The sequence below is a fragment of the Hypomesus transpacificus genome, chromosome 15, assembly GCF_021917145.1.
Source record: "Hypomesus transpacificus isolate Combined female chromosome 15, fHypTra1, whole genome shotgun sequence".
In the NCBI taxonomy this organism is placed as follows: Eukaryota; Metazoa; Chordata; class Actinopteri; order Osmeriformes; family Osmeridae; genus Hypomesus; species Hypomesus transpacificus.
The window spans coordinates 971,625-989,708 of NC_061074.1; the positions used below are offsets into that span (position 1 = coordinate 971,625).

The 18,084-nt window shown below is 47.6% G+C and overlaps 3 protein-coding genes across 6 annotated transcripts in view; 2 read left to right on the plus strand and 1 right to left on the minus strand.

The window, feature by feature from the left end:
* clpb (caseinolytic mitochondrial matrix peptidase chaperone subunit B) overlaps positions 1-5,285 on the minus strand; it is a 19,351-nt gene extending 14,066 nt beyond the window's left edge. The window contains exons 1-5 of the mRNA XM_047035948.1: positions 5,277-5,285; positions 4,069-4,197; positions 3,819-3,851; positions 3,648-3,700; positions 2,009-2,135 (exon numbers count right to left, since the gene is read on the minus strand). Coding sequence (XP_046891904.1) covers positions 2,009-2,135; positions 3,648-3,700; positions 3,819-3,851; positions 4,069-4,197; positions 5,277-5,285 — 351 coding nt within the window. The remainder of the gene's footprint in view (positions 1-2,008; positions 2,136-3,647; positions 3,701-3,818; positions 3,852-4,068; positions 4,198-5,276) is intronic.
* A 996-nt stretch (positions 5,286-6,281) lies between these two features.
* Positions 6,282-14,948, plus strand: stard10 (StAR-related lipid transfer (START) domain containing 10). Its single transcript, XM_047035099.1, has 6 exons — positions 6,282-7,084; positions 10,673-10,820; positions 10,912-11,015; positions 12,675-12,792; positions 13,778-13,830; positions 14,430-14,948. The coding sequence occupies exons 1-6, from the start codon at positions 6,926-6,928 to the stop codon at positions 14,631-14,633; spliced, it is 786 nt and encodes a 261-aa protein (XP_046891055.1). The 5' UTR covers positions 6,282-6,925; the 3' UTR covers positions 14,634-14,948.
* Positions 14,949-16,690: 1,742 nt separating this feature from the next.
* LOC124477378 (arf-GAP with Rho-GAP domain, ANK repeat and PH domain-containing protein 1-like) overlaps positions 16,691-18,084 on the plus strand; it is a 29,707-nt gene continuing 28,313 nt past the window's right edge. For 3 of the 4 annotated variants that reach the window (XR_006957135.1, XM_047035095.1, XM_047035093.1), the window contains exon 1: positions 16,691-16,946. The gene's annotated coding sequence lies outside the window, so the exon portion shown is untranslated. The remainder of the gene's footprint in view (positions 16,947-18,084) is intronic. The other variant, XM_047035094.1, reaches the window with a different exon arrangement.

Consider the following 18,084-nt stretch of genomic DNA (forward strand, 5'->3'; position numbering starts at 1 on the left):
ATTTCATTCCCACCCCAAAGATCATAATCCCACTCCACAGGTCTCCTGCTCCCGAAGCAAACCATTCTCCCTCCCTCTTTCCTTCCCAACGAGCCACTCACCCCATCATCCCCCCCCACACACACACACAAACACAAACACACAACGCGCCGCTCGGCTAGCCAGTCGGAATGGTCAACAGGTGTCACACTCGGCCGGGCGGTCATTGTGCACGTGAATGGTGTGAGGGAGGGGGGGGGGGGGGGGGTGGAGGTTGGTATTGTGTGTTAAGAGAGCAAACAGGGGGGCCGGCCCCGGGCCCCTCCCTCGATTCAGATCACATCAAAGCTGAACAAACGCACGCAGCCCTCGACCCCGCCCATGATTCTCACACAGCACGACCCCACGACCCCCCTGGATAAGTAACTAGGGGCTGGGCAGGCTGAAGGTGAGAACGACTGCTCCCCCCCACCACACACACACACTCCTCCCCAGAAGCAGGTTAAACATGGGGGGGGGGGGGGGGGGGGAGGTTACATCGTCTGACTAAGAAGACCTAGCAATGCAAAAGGCAGGAACAGATATTTGTAATCTTTGAGTGCTGACTAAAAGGGGGCTTGCGCGGCAGTCCCCCTGTGTGGAAGAGTGAGATGGAGTCGTGCGACGCAGGCTAGCTGCTCCTGCGGCCCTCCCCACACTACTGAAGCATGGCAGGCACGTCTGCAACGTATTTCATAAAGATGCCGTGTATAGCTCCATTTGAGTTCTTCTAGATTTCCTTATGTGTGAGAGACAGAGAGAGAGAGAGAGAGAGAGAGAGAGAGAGAGAGAGAGAGAGAGAGAGAGAGAGAGAGAGAGAGAGAGAGAGAGAGAGAGAGAGAGAGAGAGAGAGAGAGAGAGAGAGAGAGAGAGAGAGAGAGAGAGAGAGAGAGAGAGAGAGAGAGACAGATGTGTGTGTGTGTGTGTGTGTGTGTGAGAGAGATATGTGTGTGTGCCGGTGCTCTGTCTTCCCTGCAGCAGTGAGAGCTCACTGGGGGTTTCGAAGACAGGATGAAACACAGACTAGTGTCATGGCTGCACTGAGTTATAGCGCTCATAACACGCACACACACACACTGTATCTGAAACCAAAACACACCCAACACAAGACACACACAACACAGGCAGCCATAATCAATATGTTACACACATTCTTTGGCCATGCCAATAGAGAAGTCCCTCATCAACGCACACTGCACCACCACAGACCAATACTCTCCCTAGCAACACTCTGAGAAGGGAGGGAGGTCTGTCCTGTTCCTGATCCAAGACATGCTAATGCCCTTTAGGATGAACCTTCCGGAACCCAAGCCAACGTTTGTAATAGTTTAAATCATTTCACGTCTATGAAATGTAATGACTCTAGCCAACCTCACATTTGGAAGAATCAAATTAATTATGTTTGGGACATGCTGGGTAGCAACAGAAATAAGTATTTATAAGATAAATAATGAACTGTATCCATAAATCACGTAGAGCAAAACTAGATAAAACATTTATGTCTAAGGGTTACGTAACATGACAGGACATTAGAAAATGTACAAATATCAAAAGAACATATCAATAGGAGACTGTGACGGCACATCGTGGCCACTGTGAACTCATCTACAGTATGTGTGGAGTGGCAACAAAAAAAGAATCAAAAGCATTGACTTCTAGAAGTGTCCCACTCATGTTTCTGGGGGGCTCATCATGGAGATGGGAGTGAAGGACGATGTGGCATCATACAGCATAGGGAAGTCAGCAAAGTGCTATCCAAATTGCCCATTGGTTCCTGCAACTCCAAATTGGATTTACCCCTGGTGGTCCCAGCCTTCACTCTCTACCTCCCACCCCCCTAGCCCCCAGCCTTCACCCACTACCTCTCAGCCCCCAGCCTTCACCCTCTACCTCCCAGCCCCCCAGCCTCCCCCCCCCCCCCCCCCACCAGCCTCTACCCCAGCTTATGGTCCTCTCTGCAGCCTGTGGGGCCCAGTGCCTAATTGAATCAAGGGGTAGGAGCCAGGGCAGTGATGCGCTCACACACTGACCTGTGCTGCCGGTTCATGGTAGCCACCATGAGGGGCGTCCATCCCAGACGGTGGCGGTGGTTAGGCTCCACCCCCTCGGACAATAGCCTGGTGGGAGACAGACACCCAACATGTTTACTGCATCTCTATCAGGGACAGAAAGACGGACAGACAAACAGACAGGGAAGGAGAAAGAAAGCACATGACTCTTTGGATCCTATGTGTTGAAGCGACGGCCCATCTTCTCTTCATCTACGAGTGTGTGTGAGTGTGTGTGTGTGTGTGTAACTGATCCATCCGCCCCCCCCCCCCCCCCCCCCCGTTCCGTCGATGGATGGTGTCTATGTTTACTATAAACACTCTACCCTCGCTTTAACCTGGCCTCTCTGATGCCACCGACCGACCCCCCCCCCCCACCCGGGACACACACTCTACTAAAGTACTTAACACATCTGTGATTGTGTCTGCTGCTGCAGTGTTACCTGCACCATCTGCCACAGATGCACAGGTAACCTTAACCAACACACACACACACAGCTAGTAACACACACACACACCCAGAAGTAAGTGTTATATGAGAGAAGGGACCAGATGAGGTACAGCTACCACAATAGCAGGGACAGGTGTGGGAGCCATTGGGATTCCTGGAAGGTCATGGTGTGAGATGTTCCACTCTCTGCAGAGTGGACGACACCGAACAGATGGTGGGTTTTTAACTCTCCCACCACCCCCCACCACCACCACCACCCGCCCCGGGTTCCCCTCCCGCCCTGCCCATGCCCCTTAGCACCCCTCTGCCCCCCCCCCCCCCGGCCCGGCGGTTGTGGGTGACTAGGTTTTGGGGTGCTAGGAGACGGGAGGTTGTTTGAGTTTGGGCTCAGCTCGAGCCTGTGTGCTAATGAGAGAGTCACACAAAATGGAGGGAGAGACAGAGGGGGGGAAACCAGAGAGGAAAAGAGCGGAAAATACATCCTGAAGCGAAGGAGTGTGTTAAGTGGGTGTAGCCTTTTGCAGTGCTGCATCCCAACCTCCGCCTTCCCCGACAGACTGAGATTCCACAGAACTCTTACCCCACCTGGTGGTCAAACATGGGAACTGGAATCAGAAGATCCATCGATAAGATAAACCTTTATTTGTCCCACAGTGGGGAAATTGCAGTTTGCAACAGCAGCAGGGTACAGTACAGCCCTCAGAGTAACAATTTAAAATATAGAAGATATATATATATTTACACAACTGATCTGATGAAAGTAATGACCTCAGAGCTCCACAAAGACGTGACCTAAGTTCCACAAGAAATCCTTGAGTGTCAGGTGTAGTGCAAATTATACAATGACAATCGGGGGGGGTCAACTTCCTGTTGTTTTTACCTCTTTTGGGGGGGATCCAAAACTGAATAAGGGGGGTCACACACCCCCCAACCCGATTCGCATCTCTTTTCCACCAGCGTAAACCCGGTGCTAGTTCAGAACTGATGCTAGCGACTGTTCAGAGTTGATCAGATAACTAAACCCAGGGTACTGTGTGAGATACTAGTCCTGAGTGTGTGTGTGTGTGTGTGTGAGGGGGGGGGGGGGGGGACGACTACAGGATGATGTGATTGGAGGAGAGGAAGAGTACCTGGACACATCCAGAGTGTTATTGGTCCTTGCTGCCTCCAGGAGGGGCGTCACCTTCATGGATGAGAGAAGAAGAGAACAAGAGGATCACAAACAGCAAACCTCTGCAGAAGTGAGGAGTCGAACACAACACGCAAACTCAATCGCAGACACACACACAGTCAAGACAGACCTTTGGAATCAGAGTCTTTTTTGAGGCAGAAGGCTACTGCTGCAGCAGACAGTACCCCCGCAGAAGCCATTCCATATCGGCTGCGTCCACTTCTCTCCCCGCCCTCTCCATTGGTCCTCTCGCCGCTCTCCACCCAATACTGGCTGGTATTGCGTCCCCTGGAGGCCAAAGAGGCCCATGAGTTTCGACGTCCTTCCAGGTTAGATAGCCACCTGGGGGTGAGCTGGTGGTACTGCACGACTGGGTTCACGATGGGGGCTTTCGTCTCCTCACTCAAAATGCCCTTTCTGGAGATTCGAGAGGTGGAGACGATAGGATTCCGATTAGCGTCCGGTGTCTTGAGGAAGCTTTGGCTCCGTGCAGGGTCAGCTGTGCTGGTCTGAAGGACACGACACGGAGACAAGCTTCGCGACCTTCGCATGAAGATCCGTGGTGGAATCGAAGACAACATGGCGATAGGCTCACCTCATTCACAGTGCCCGTACAGGTTCAGTCCTAGTATTTCCAAAAAATATTTGGTATATTGGAACTTTGGTCTATTGACCCTACCTCTTCAAGTGGACCCTCTTAACCCCGATGTGACAGGTAGCTAGGCAGCACGACAGGACAAAACAACCGCAGCGGCAGCATAGATGTCACTGGAAAGCGCAATGTTTCATGGGAACAGTAGTCTCCAGGCCACAAGAGAGACGCAACTTTTTAATGTAGGCTACGGAACATAGCATAGGTTACTCTGTTGATAAGGGTTCCTTACCACTGTCACGTAAACTATACTTTCACCATATCTGTCAATCTATTAACACTGCGATATGCAGAAGAATATTCTGTTGTAGTTATAACAGTACTTTTCTCAAGCTACGGTTTGGCCAGCAGATGTCCCCACCTCTTAGAAATGCATGCGCATACCTTACGCCATAAGTTTGTGTCGTTTTTGTGATGTTTGTGAAGGATTTAGGCTACATCGTCTGAATATCTTTTCATCTAAATGTTGCCTAAAGATTAGCAGGTTAGACCAGGGGCGTCATTATCACTACATGGACAGCCCCCCCCCCTTTTTTTACATTTGTATTTTATTTCAATACAACAATTGTTTCATTTTATTATAGTCATTTTTAAAAGCTGTCCCCCAACAATTAAAAATAAATCTATGCCCCTGGACTATAGACAAATGAAATGGTCATGATTTTGGCAGTTTTGGATGGGCCTTAGGGACAGCTTGATAGGTTATTGTTGAGGGGGATGGAGGGGTGAGGGTTGATGCAGTCCAGCGTCATAGACCCTGGCCTATATTCATATCTCCCAAAACCAGCTCCTCTTGTCCTTTCCAAACAAAGTCTAGTACTGGGGCACCTTTTCACACTGGGTAGAGTAGGGCTTCTAGCCCACCACTGCTATTATAGATGGTGTGAAGGCTACTGTCTGGCTCAACATTGATAAACATAGGCCTAGAGTTGTTACCGGTTTCATTTTAGGCCTACATCATTCATTCAAAGCATGTTTAGAGCTGTATAGGCTAATAATAAAATGTGATGCAGTCTTTATAATATACAGATACATCTCCTCTGAGAGACATGGAGAAAGAGAAAAGAGAGAGAAATAAATAAATTGAATGAACTAATTCAAAGTAGTAGGTCACTCAAGTGATTTAACTGGTTTGCTTTCTTCAGAGGGTAAAGAGCTGTTCGACATTCTCTCCACCTGAAGAGAAATATCCCCATGTGGGAGCCGTCCAAACTCTCTCTCACACACACACGCTCTCTCTCTCTTTCTCTCTCTCTCTCTCTCTCTCTCTCTCTCTCTCTCTCTCTCTCTCTCTCTCTCTCTCACACACACACACACATACACACACACACAAACACACACAGCCAGAGCCATAGCTCAGAGAAAATACGTCATTTTACTTTATTACCGTTTCCACTTCTAAATGGAACTGATATAAAATTGTTCGCTTTCCCAGACTCATAAATACACTAGAGCAGGGGCTGGATTGCCATAGACAGAGGCCTGATATCAACAAGAGACAGGAATTCAACGTGTCACAAACAGGTGCAACATTTTCCAACATTATAAAGGCTTCATTATATCACTTTCGTCTTTCCTTTCATCTGTTCTTTACTTCTTCATTTGTGCTCTGTAAAAATATCCAGTGAGTTAGTCAGTGCAATAATATAGTGTATTTCAGTTCAGTCCTAATACAGGTAGGCCTATATGAGTTAACTAGGCTTCTGGACCTCATTGTGTCTAGGCCCAATTATTCTACACCTACACCAGCCGCTATGGCGACTCTGAGAGCCGAGCTTGTTCTGTGAGGCGGAATGATATAGAACAGGATGAGAGGTAGGAGGGTACACGTCAGCTAATGGGACCAGGCGCGTTCCCGACGGGCCCTGACACAGGGGGAGTGTGTGCGTGCTTCCATGCGTGCGTGTTAGTGCGGGCAGAGGGGGCGGTTCCACCCCAATTGCCAATCTGAATTCGGTTGTCGGTGTATACAGCGCTCTCCCTCCTCCCGCATCTACCCTTTCCACGCCGCATCTACAGCATAGCCTGCGACGCTGAACCTCAAACACACCGCCGCTGCGATGATCGGCAATATACGTTCATCTTAAGAAGAGAGAAAGAGAAAGAATACCTTTCAGGTCAATCTGCTGTATTAATATCTCTTCTGGCGATAGACGCGGAAACAAACGTCTGTGAGAAAACTGCTGGGGACTGCGCCGGACTAAAACTTCTTTGATCAGAAACCAGCTGCCAGTAATATTAAACAGTTTTTGAGTTCAAAAAGGCATTTTTTTTGTGTCTAGAGAAATTGTCTGTTTTCCTCGGGTTGAACGGTTTCTAAGCCTGCACGAAGCGTCGCTTGCTAAACAAGACCCATCATAAGACGCGGTTTAAAGGTCGCGTGTTCGGCATGTGTAAAAAAAGCTTCTTGTGAAGAAAATTTCATTAGAGGAGTAATTCAGTCAGGGGAGGAGAGAAAGGAGACTCTTTTCTCCGCCTACCGGCTCGCCCGTCCGTCTCAGGCCCCCGGGAACCCTCTACCCAAACCTCAGGCTATACCGTTTTCTTCCTCTTGAGCTGAGCTCAGCTGTGCCCGTTAACGTACGATGTCGGGTGAGGGTGTTTTGATACCAGACGATCGAGCGTTTGCCAGTTTCAAGGCGGAATGCCTGTGTGAGGAAGGCTGGGGTCTGACATACAACAAGGCGGGCACCACGGTGTGGACCCAAGTTCTGGAGTCGGAAAAATCACTACACAAAATTAAGGTGAGGATAACAGGTTCTGGCCGCACAGGTGACTCTGAAATATGGTCTTGGCGACAAAGGCCACGGTTATGTCCTTGTCAGGATCTAGTGGGGCTTAAAAAAACTTTATATTATATTTGATTGTTTTAATATGTAAATAGTAAATAATAACGTTTTCCGTCCTCACATCCTACAAAGTTTAAGACATAGAACTGGGTGTGTACGACTTTGTGTCTAGCAGCCTGTGTATCCGGGTCCTGCAAACAGGTGTTGTACTTGTACGGTGGTTGTTTGACAAAGGGAGAGATAAATGCTCTGTGTTTGACTGTTGGTTGTGTGTGTGTGTGTGCATGTGTGTGTGTTGATGAGACCATGAGACCATGTGTGACTTAAGACATGTTTGTGCTTGCGAGAAACATGTGACTCATTAGTCCCAGGTGCTGTGTGGCAGTTGTGTCATCCAGATATCCTTACTCTGCTATATTCTACCTGTGTGTGTGTGTGTGTGTGTGTGTGAGAGAGAGAGACAGAGAGAGAGAGAGAGAGAGAGAGAGAGAGAGAGGGGAGCAGTAGGCAGGCAGACAGTTGGACTTATTTGCCTAATTCCGCAATGTATGTGTGCTTAAGGACAGTCCCTATCTTAACAGCACAAACATTCGACAATAATATCAGGTGTCTGTGCGCACATAGCTTTGTGTCTGACAGGACCATAGCATAACAGTTGGGCCTTTCCTTAATGGCTTCCCAAACAAGCTTCCAAGATAGAAGGGTGAAATGGCACTGGCCATAGTCCCTTAAACAACACACACACAGCATAAACAAACACAAACATACACACAGCCCCCCCCCCCCCCCCACACACACACACACATTTAGCTTCATGTGCAGAAGTGTGTTGTGGTTTGGGGTTTTCTATTGGTGCAACCGTCCAGGAGGCGTGTTTGCATGTGTGTGTTCACATGAGGCAATGTAGCCAAGGATGCTGTCCTGCTATTTATAGACAAGTAGAAAAGAATGGATGCTCCCCTAGCTGATGCATGTGAAAGGAATGCAATGATGCTCTCTTTGAGTCTCTCTTTCGCTTTCTTTCAATCCCCCCCAACCGGCCAGCAGTGCAGTGGCCCTGCCGTGGTCCTACAGCAGGAAAGAACAATAACACGCAAAATGCTGAGGCACTGAAAGTGAGGAGAGATGGGAAGGAAGGCTGGGGATGGGCGGAGAACAGGAAAAGCAGAGCAGAGAGGAGGGAGGGAGGGAGGGGGAAAGAGAAAGAGAGGCAGGGCGGTAGTGTGTTATCACTTTGCTGAGTGAGTTGGAACTGTGTGTCGTGTTTGTGTGTGCGGGTGTGTGTGTGTGTGTGGGCGGTTTATTTACTGGAGTTGTTTGAAAAGCTGTCAGACCAACCCCCCCACCTCTCCCATACCCACACACGGACACATGGACATACTGTAGATATAGACATACATAGATATACTGTAGGTACACACACACACACATAGACATACTGTAGATATAGACATACTGTAGACACACACACACACACAGTGGAGGAGACTCCCAAGATGGGGATCTGAGGGAAGCCCTGCAGACACAGTGTTCCCCCACTCTCATCCCTCTCATCCCTCTCTCCTCTCATCCCTCTCTCCCACACTCCTCTCATCCCTCTCTCCTCTCATCCCTCTCTCCCACACTCCTCTCATCCCTCTCTCCTCTCATCCCTCTATCCCACACTTCTCTCATCTGTCTCTTCCACACTCCACCAGCAGGACCCTGCAGATGAACAGAGACAGAGAAGGAAAGTGCCCACGTGTGTGTGTGTGCGCGCGTGTGTGTGTGATGCGGGGTGTCGGCGGCGACGTCGAAAGTTGGGGGTTAAAGGTTGGGTCTCTCTCCTTTCTCTGTTGTCATCTCACCCTCCTCAGCCTCTCTCTGCCTGTCTCGGCCTCATCAGCCTCTCTCTGCCTGTCTAGGCCTCATCAGCCTCTCTCTGCCTTTCTCAGCCTCCTCAGCCTCTCTCTGCCTGTCTCAGCCTCTCTCTGCCTGTCTCAGCCTCCTCAGCCTCTCTCTGCCTGTCTCACCCTCCTCAGCCTCTCTCTGCCTGTCTCACCCTCCTCAGCCTCTCTCTGCCTGTCTCGGCCTCATCAGTCGTGGAGTGCGCTGGATTAGTTTAATAGAGTTAAAAGTTGTCCTCCCTCCTCTCCCTCCCTCTCGTTTTTCCTCTCCTGTTTCAGTCTGCCCTGTGGACACAACAGTTCCATTATTCCTCCATTGTGACTTTTAAGCCTTGAAACACACACACACACACAGAGTCAGTGCAATCCTAGATGTAATTGAGACTTCACCTGTAAATGAAGTGCGTGAACTCTCATCCCCTGTACTCCCCTCACCCACTGGCTATCTTTCCATTATCTATCATGCCCTCACTGTCCATCTTTTATCTATCATGCCCTCACTATCGATCTTTTATCTATCATGCCCTCACTGTCCATCTTTTATCTATCATGCCCTCACTGTCCATCTTTTATCTATCATGCCCTCACTGTCCATCTTTTATCTATCATGACCTCACTGTCCATCTTTTATCTATCATGCCCTCACTGTCCATCTTTTATCTATCATGCCCTCACTGTCCATCTTTTATCTATCATGCCCTCACTGTCCATCTTTTATCTATCATGCCCTCACTGTCCATCTTTTATCTATCATGCCCTCACTGTCCATCTTGTATCTATCATGCCCTCACTGTCCATCTTTTATCTATAATGACCTCACTGTCCATCTTTTATCTATCATGACCTCACTGTCCATCTTTTATCTATCATGCCCTCACTGTCCATCTTTTATCTATCATGACCTCACTGTCCATCTTTTATCTATCATGCCCTCACTGTCCATCTTTTATCTATCATGACCTCACTGTCCATCTTTTATCTATCATGCCCTCACTGTCCATCTTTTATCTATCATGACCTCACTGTCCATCATTTATCTATCATCCCCCTATCTGTCCTTTATCTATGAGGAGAGGAGGGGAGAGCAACTTTAATAGTGGTTGCTAATGGGTGTGAAATCATCTGTGACACACAGATGACCCCCCCCCCCCCCCCACACTCTCTCTATTGTTGTTCCGATATCTCCCCCTGGTTGTGGTAACCGTAGAAACAGTGTTACTCTAGGGCTGCAGTGAGCTGGTGCTCTGTCTATGTGTGTGTGTATATGTATGTGTGTGGGTGTGTGTGTATATGTGTGTATATGTATGTGTGTGGGTGTGTGTGTATATGTGTGTATATGTGTGTGTCCATGTGAGTGTCACCCTCAGTCCTTAGATTTAAAGCCCCCAGTACTGGCATTATTCTAGACGCAGAGTTTAACAATAAAAGTGGCACACCCACACATTCTCTCTCTCTCTCCCACTATCACACCCATCTAGGCTCTCTCAAACCTGTTCTGTCCCAAACAACACTTTGTGTGTGTGGGGAGAATTCTCCATTTTGGTGTGGTGTTTACGTGCAGTAGCTGTAGTGACATGTCAGTGTAAGTTTGTGGGCTTCGTAAGTGCTTGCATGTCCAGTAAATGTGTGGATGTTTGTGTGTGTTTTTCTTCCCCAGTGTCGGATGGTGTGTAAAGATGTGTCAGCTGAAGCCATGTACGACGTTCTTCATGACATTGAGTACCGGAGAAAATGGGACGCAAATGTGATCGAGACCTTTGACATTGGGAAACTGACCGTCAACACGGACGTGGGATATTACTCATGTATGGCACACACACACACACGCACGTCAATGTTGATCATAATGGCGTTAACGCAAGCACACACACACCTGACTAACCGGCTCTCTCTTAGGGAAGTGTCCTAAGCCTCTTCGAAACCGTGATGTCATCACTCTAAGGTCCTGGCTACCAATGGGAGGAGATTACATCATCATGAACTACTCTGTTAAACATTCCGTGAGTAGACGCAAGCACACACACACACAAACACACACACAAACAAACACACACATACACACACACTTGTTGGGATTGAAAATAATAATACGTCACAAATTGCTTAATGGAAAGAAAATGGGAGTTGCACGATGTTATTGTGAGGACCACAATGCCACAAACACATTGACAAGGTTTGAGCGCCTGGAATTGTGTGATTGTGTGGCCCGGTCCTGCTCTGAAACTGGACTCCTGCTCCTCGTGGTGTCCTTGAGGGGAAAGGCACCACAGCTTCATCAGCAGAGACTCTCCATCATAATGCTGGAGAATCTCTGCTTCAGACAGTCATCAGGTTCCACAGGGCACTGTGAGGATTAGGAACAGTGCATGAGGCCTTCTAGGAGGTGTGTGTGTGTGTGTGTATTGCTCAGTTTGGAACCAGGCCCACGCTAATGTTTTTTATTGCCCATAGGAGAAAGAGGGTGAAAGCCATTCTGTGTGGAGATAAAGCACTTATCAGCCAGGTCTCTCTCTCTCTCTCACACACACACACACACACACGCTCTCTCTCTCTCTCTCTCTCTCTCTCTCTCTCTCTCTCTCGCTCTCTCTCTCTCTCTCTCTCTCTCCTCTCTCCCTCTCTCCCTCTCTCTCTCTCACACACACAATCACGCTCTCACTGGGACAGGCCCTCTCGCACGGTACTTCTTCCTCTCTCAGTAAGTAGGGGGACGTTTAGGGAAACGTAAAACCTCTCATGTGACCGTAAGCTCCCCCAGTGGACTTCCTCATTCCTGAGCATTAATGAGCCGCCAGCCGCAGCCTCTGATGACAGAATGTGTACATGTGATGAAGGGTGCCCTTTGAAAGGGTTTTCATTGGGAGCGTTGTTGTCAGAGAGACTGCAAGAGTAGGCGAATGCCGTGAAGGGTCCTGGGCACTATGGTGGTCGAGAGGCATGCCTTTAGATAGTGTGCTCGTGTGCGCTCGAGTCCTTTCCTTCGAGGGCTCCTGATCCATGTGTACCGTGTCAGAGCGGTGCACTGCTCTGCATCGTTAATCTCCGTGCTTCAAACACCACGTCAGCATGTCTCCAACCTTCTGGTGCCAGGAACTGGCACGGTTCATGGGGGACCGCTTCTCCTTTAGTTACTGATTTTGATTTCCCTCTTCAAAATGTAACCTATACTTTTATCCAAAGCAATATTCGGAGGGGGGGGGGGGGGGGGGCGCTGTCAGATATCTAGCCACCGAGCCGCAATGACTTACTTACACTCTAGAACTTTTCTGTCCTTCGAGAGGCCATTTGTTATACAGCACAGGACATACAGACACACGTAAAAAACGCATCAAAGTAACAAAACCAAACAAATCTCACCATCACCTACAGCAGCCATCATAAATATCATCACAGTCCAGGCAGACATTGAAGGTGCATGTCAATAACTGTATGCCAACAATTGTAATAATAAACTAAATGAATACATAATTAGTATACTGCACCCCCCTAGTGTAGACCATGTATTTCACCCCCCTAGTGTGGACCATGTATTTCCCATGGAAATGGGGAACAATATAGAAAAAAACAATACTTGAATGACAAATAAAAATCGGTCAAACCCTTGCCTTACTCAGAAGGAGGTGTCTGTTCTTGACAGCTATTCCACCTGTTTCCTGCAGAAATATCCCCCCAAAAAGGAGTTGGTACGAGCCGTATCTATTCAGACGGGCTACTTGATCCAGAGTCAAGGACCAAACCAATGCACTCTGACCTACCTGGCCCAGGTGGACCCGCGAGGTAACACACACTCATGCATGCGCACAGGCCCAGTTCACAGGCATGGTTCATACTGATTACCTTGTTTCTACAGAATGATCTGGATCATTCTTTGGATATATGACACAGTTTTTGGAGGACGGGGGAACCTCCCTCCCTCCCTTTTCTTCTAACTGTCACTCACTGTCAGTTTGTCCTATAAAAACTGGTAGCTGTTAACTTCCACAGTTGTGGTTTGGTATGCACATTCATCTGCTGCATGTTATTTAAAATGCTAGGGCGACGAACAGCCAGTCAGCTAGAATATACTACTTATATAACGACCTAAGTCATAAACCGTGGTAAAACCTGTAGTTTACTTATTCTTACCACAAACCGGTGCTGATAAATTGGAGGCTCTTTTTGCAGCAGTGCTGTAAAATCCCTGGTCGTTCAACCAGGGATCCTGATTCCAGCCAATACAATTCGTTTGTTCTTGGTTACTCTATTTTTTTAACAAGATAACTCTAGATTAACCCATCATGAAAGAATCAAATGGAAATAGTTTGACGTGGTAAGTGTGAAAAGGGTCATTCAAATGACCAGCACAACCCTTACTCTACAGATGCACAAACACAGTATAGACCAGTACACAGGTGTTACCTGTCACAGCACTGTAGCTATGTGGGTCCACTGGACTTTAAACAGAATTCATCACAGAACCCTTTATTTGTATCAGAAGAGTTTAAGCTGTGGTGGTCAATTGAATTTCCTTTCTTCTGAGGCTGCACAAACCATAACTTAGCACATAAAACAGTTCTTTGGTGTTGGGGTGTATCACATCTTTTATCATGTTTACTGTGGCTCACAAGCCATGGTGTAAGAAACTACCTCTCTCTCTGTCTCTCTCTATCTCTGTCTCTCTCTATCTTTCTCTCTCTGTCTCTCTCTCTCTGTGTCTAACTATCTGTGTCTGGTTGTCTCTCTCACTATATATATATATTTCTCTCTTTGTCTCCCTCTCCAGGTTCCCTTCCCAAGTGGGTTGTGAACAAGTCTTCCCAGTTTCTTGCTCCCAAAGTAAGTGCAGGATGCCCGGTCCACATTTAAGGATGTTAATCAATGCTCGCTCACACAAGCACGCCCCCCCCCCCCCCCCCCCCCCCCCCCACCCCTCTTCCAAATATCCAGTCCTGCTCTCCAACAGTAGGTGTGAGCAGGAGCCATAGGGTTCTGTATGTTTCAACATGGTTTCTTGTAGAGGGACGACCAGAATGAAACTGGGCTTCAGTGAGGTGTGTGTGTGAGTTTAATGCATGGAGTGCTAATCCAGCAGTCTGCCTGTCAGCACTGGGCAGCAGCAGCACATATGTATTATTAATGTTTCCTCCCACGCTCTGCTGACCTACACCAGTGTGTGTGTGTGTGTGTGTGTGGGGGACAAAAATAGGTCACTTGTTCTCAAGGGAACACATCATAAGAAGGGAAGCCCTAGATGTATTCAGTCTACAGACAGCATACATACTCAGCAACACACACACACACATTCCTGCTGTATACACAGATTCTATATGCTTGGGTATTGTTCAAAACTGTCAGCTGTGAGCTCATGCAAATAATTCTCTTGGTTTGAGTGTGAAGTATATTGTCCCTTACCGTGAGTGTGTGTGTGTCCACAGGCAATGAAGAAGATCAACAAGGCATGTTTGAAGTATGCAGAGTGGAAACAGAGACACAACCCTGGCTTTAAACCCTGGCTCTACCCTGAGCAGACTACACTACCCAGCATCCACCTCTCTGATCTGAGCATCCAGCATGCTGACAGCCTGGAGAACATCGACGAGAGTTCCCTCACTGAGACACACGAAAGAGACAGCGACTAACCACTGACACATGCACACACACACACAAACACACATTCACAAATCTCTCCATAGTGTCTGTTTGCCCTGTTTGTCATCTAATAGGATGTGTCTGGGTCACTTTGTCCTGTGTTTACATCAGTTATGCAGATTTGTAGAGGGCAGCTTGAACACACAATCACACACGCACGCACATACGCACGTACAATACATGCTGAAAAGCCAACATAACCACAGGTGCGCTGTATGGTCACTGGTGATGTATGAATGTATGTCAAGTTTCAGACTGAAATACATATTCCTACAGAGGTTTTCAAAAATGCCCGTATTACGAGTCTTTCTTTCCCTGCATGTGTGTGTGTGTGTGAGCGTGTGTGTGTGAGCGTGTGTGTGACAGAAGGAGTCAGGGCAGGAGTGCACATGATAGTAAAATATGGTTTGCAAATGACCCCATTAGTGAACAGATTGTTCTGGTCTCATTCTGTCTTCCCCCTGTCAATCACTCACACACACACACACACACACACACATACGAAACACAATCTCTGACAAACACACACCCCAGCATGAGAACAGCTGTACTGACAGAGGTCAGAGGTCAAACAGCTCGCAGTGATATTGATCGACAGTCCCATCAAACCCACACGTATGCACAAGTGGTGAAACACACCACTGTGTGTGTGTGTGGCCTACATCAGAATGAGAATCCCCAATTGGTTGGCATGGCAACTCCCTAGTGAATTTAGTACTACTGGGAGATAGGGAACAAGAGAGGGAGGGAAGGAGGGAGGGAGGGAAGGAGGGAGAGAGGGAAGGAGGGAAGGTGTTGATATGCCACTCTTGACATGACTTTTACCTTCCTGTTGTTTCGGTGTGGTTGAACTGAGCGTATGAGAGAGACCGTGTTCATCTGAGGGACCTTGGTGTGTAAGGGACAGTGTCTGTCGATGAGAAAGAGTGTGTGTGTGTGAGGAAGAGACTGTTTGACACTGTTGATAATAACTCACTAGAAACACCCCAGATGGAACCCCTACCTTTACTGAGGTGCAGGGAAACCTGCCACACTCGCCACACACACACACACTCACACACACTACTAGACTCTGCCTTTGGGCCAGTCTCTGTGTGTGCCTGTGTCAGTGTGTGTGTGTGTATATTGGTGCTTGTGCCAGAGAAAATGAGTCTGTGTGTGGTGTGCGTATGTTTCAGAGAGAATGTGTGTATACGAGAAAGTGTGTGTGTTTTAAACTGTATGGCTCAGTCTCATTACTGTGTCCCATCGACCTTGCACCATGGATTATTGTATAAGTCTTGTGTGATAGCATCCCTGTATGTGTGTGTGTGTGTGTGTGCAGGGAGAGGGAGACACGCATGCAGTGTGATGGCCTGTCACAGTCTGCCACCCCCACACGGAGCCAGCCCATCACTACCAGCTATGAGTCACAGTGTCTCCCCCCCTCCTCCTCCTTCCTCTATCCCTCCTCGTCATCCCCCGTCTACTCTCCTTCTCCTCCTCCACCACCTCCCTGTTCTACCACTCTCTCCTCCTCCACCACCTCCCTTCTCTACCACTCTCTCCTCCTCCACCACCTCCCTGTTCTACCACTCTCTCCTCCTCCACCACCTCCCTTCTCAACCACTCTCTCCTCCATCCACCATCTTTCCTTCCACCCCTCTCCTAACGTTTCTCCTTTTTTCACCATCCGTCTACCCCCTCCCGCACACCACCGAAGGCACAAAGTCAATCATTTATGAAGCCAATGGCTATGCTCTAGAGTTGCTCAATGTTTTATGAGACGGTATATCCTAGCGGCCCACTGTCTGTCCCTATGACGAGTGGGAAGTGTACTGCGGAGGTAGGCCCTCTGAGGCGCTTAGCTGTGTTCAGGGCCGCCATCTCAGCATAATGGTCGTCTATTGCCCTCTTGTGGTTTGCTTCGTAAACTACCGTAATACGTAGCCCGCAAATCCGTGTCCAAAAATGGGCAGTCCAGCTCCAGGCTAGCAATATTCGACAACACATTTCTACTCGTGTCAACTAGGAATTGATATGGGCATAGCGAATCATTGATTCAGGCGCCCAAGTAGGCTACATAAACCACCCAGTTTGAATGAAAATTTGAATGAAAAAACTGCGAGTGGAACAGCGGACATCTCGGACTTGGGCCCCCCTTCATCAAACGTCACGTGATCGCCGCGGAAGTTTTTCTGGGGATTCTTTACTTGCTGCAATGTTTTCTAGGCGTGAGAAAATGTTATCCGCTCCGCGAATTGAAAACAACCTTTCTTTGAAACGACCCTACTAGAAAACGTGTCTTTCTTCTCAGAATAAAGGTAAAGTGTATGCTATTTTATTTTATTTTAATGTTTAGTGCAGCATAAAACGCTGAACAATTTAAACAATTCGTAACTTTCTATTTTACTTTATTTTACTGTGTTACTTTAAACTGTGGCACTTTCATTTAATTAAGTGGACAAAAGCTTAATTTATTTCTTACATTTTTTAAGTAGGAGAAAGGTCTAGGACAGGCTATGCAGTTTCAACCTGTTGCGTTGCTGATTGTTCTTATCGGTGGTCTGATGTAGTGGAGTCTAATCGGTAAATCAAATGTTTAGATCAAATAAATAGCTTATGTGTTTTATCGTTACGATTGCTGGCTAAAGTACGGTCAGATCCCAGTTATTGACCAGAGTGTACAATTCGAGGGTTTTGTTTGTTTTCATGGGAGCTAAGACTCCGAGAATGGAATGCTGACGCGGTTGTTTATCCCGCTAGGATTCAGTATTCTTAGCGGATCTCGCGGCGATTTGGGTCTTGTGCCTCTTTCCATTTCTGGTCCTTTTTTTTTTTTTTTTTTTTTGTTATGTCACTGTCACTTTGAATTTAAAGATACAAAACTGCCAGCTAAACAACAATTTCACCACAACTGCCAGTGTGTGTGTGTGTGTCAGACCAAAAAGGGTATAGGCTATGTGCATATACAGTATTAAAGACATGTCAGTATAAAATAGGGATTATATGCAGCACTTGCTGGTTTTGACCTTCATAGATAATCATCTGCTGGCTCTCACTTCCTTGGTTAAGAAAAAAAGACACTTCTCTCTACTTTATGTGTTTGTGTATCCAGAATCAGTGGTCCGCTCACTCTACCACGACCATCCATTAGGGAATATTGGCGATGATGACGATGAAGAAGATCAGTATGTGAAACTCGGCCCCTTGAGTGTGTGTTTTTAATCATGGTTTCCATGTGTGGGAGACACTTTGAATTCAAAGATACAAAGCTGCCAGCTAACCAACACTTCCACCACAACTGCCATTAGTGTGTGTGTGTGTGTGTGTGTGTGTGTGTGTGTGTGTGTGTGTGAGAGAAACAGACAGATAGACAGAGAGAGGGAGAGAGCGAGAACAGTGTGAGAGGCGTTTCTTCAGATGACCTCTCCATCAATGAAACCTTTAAATGGACATTGA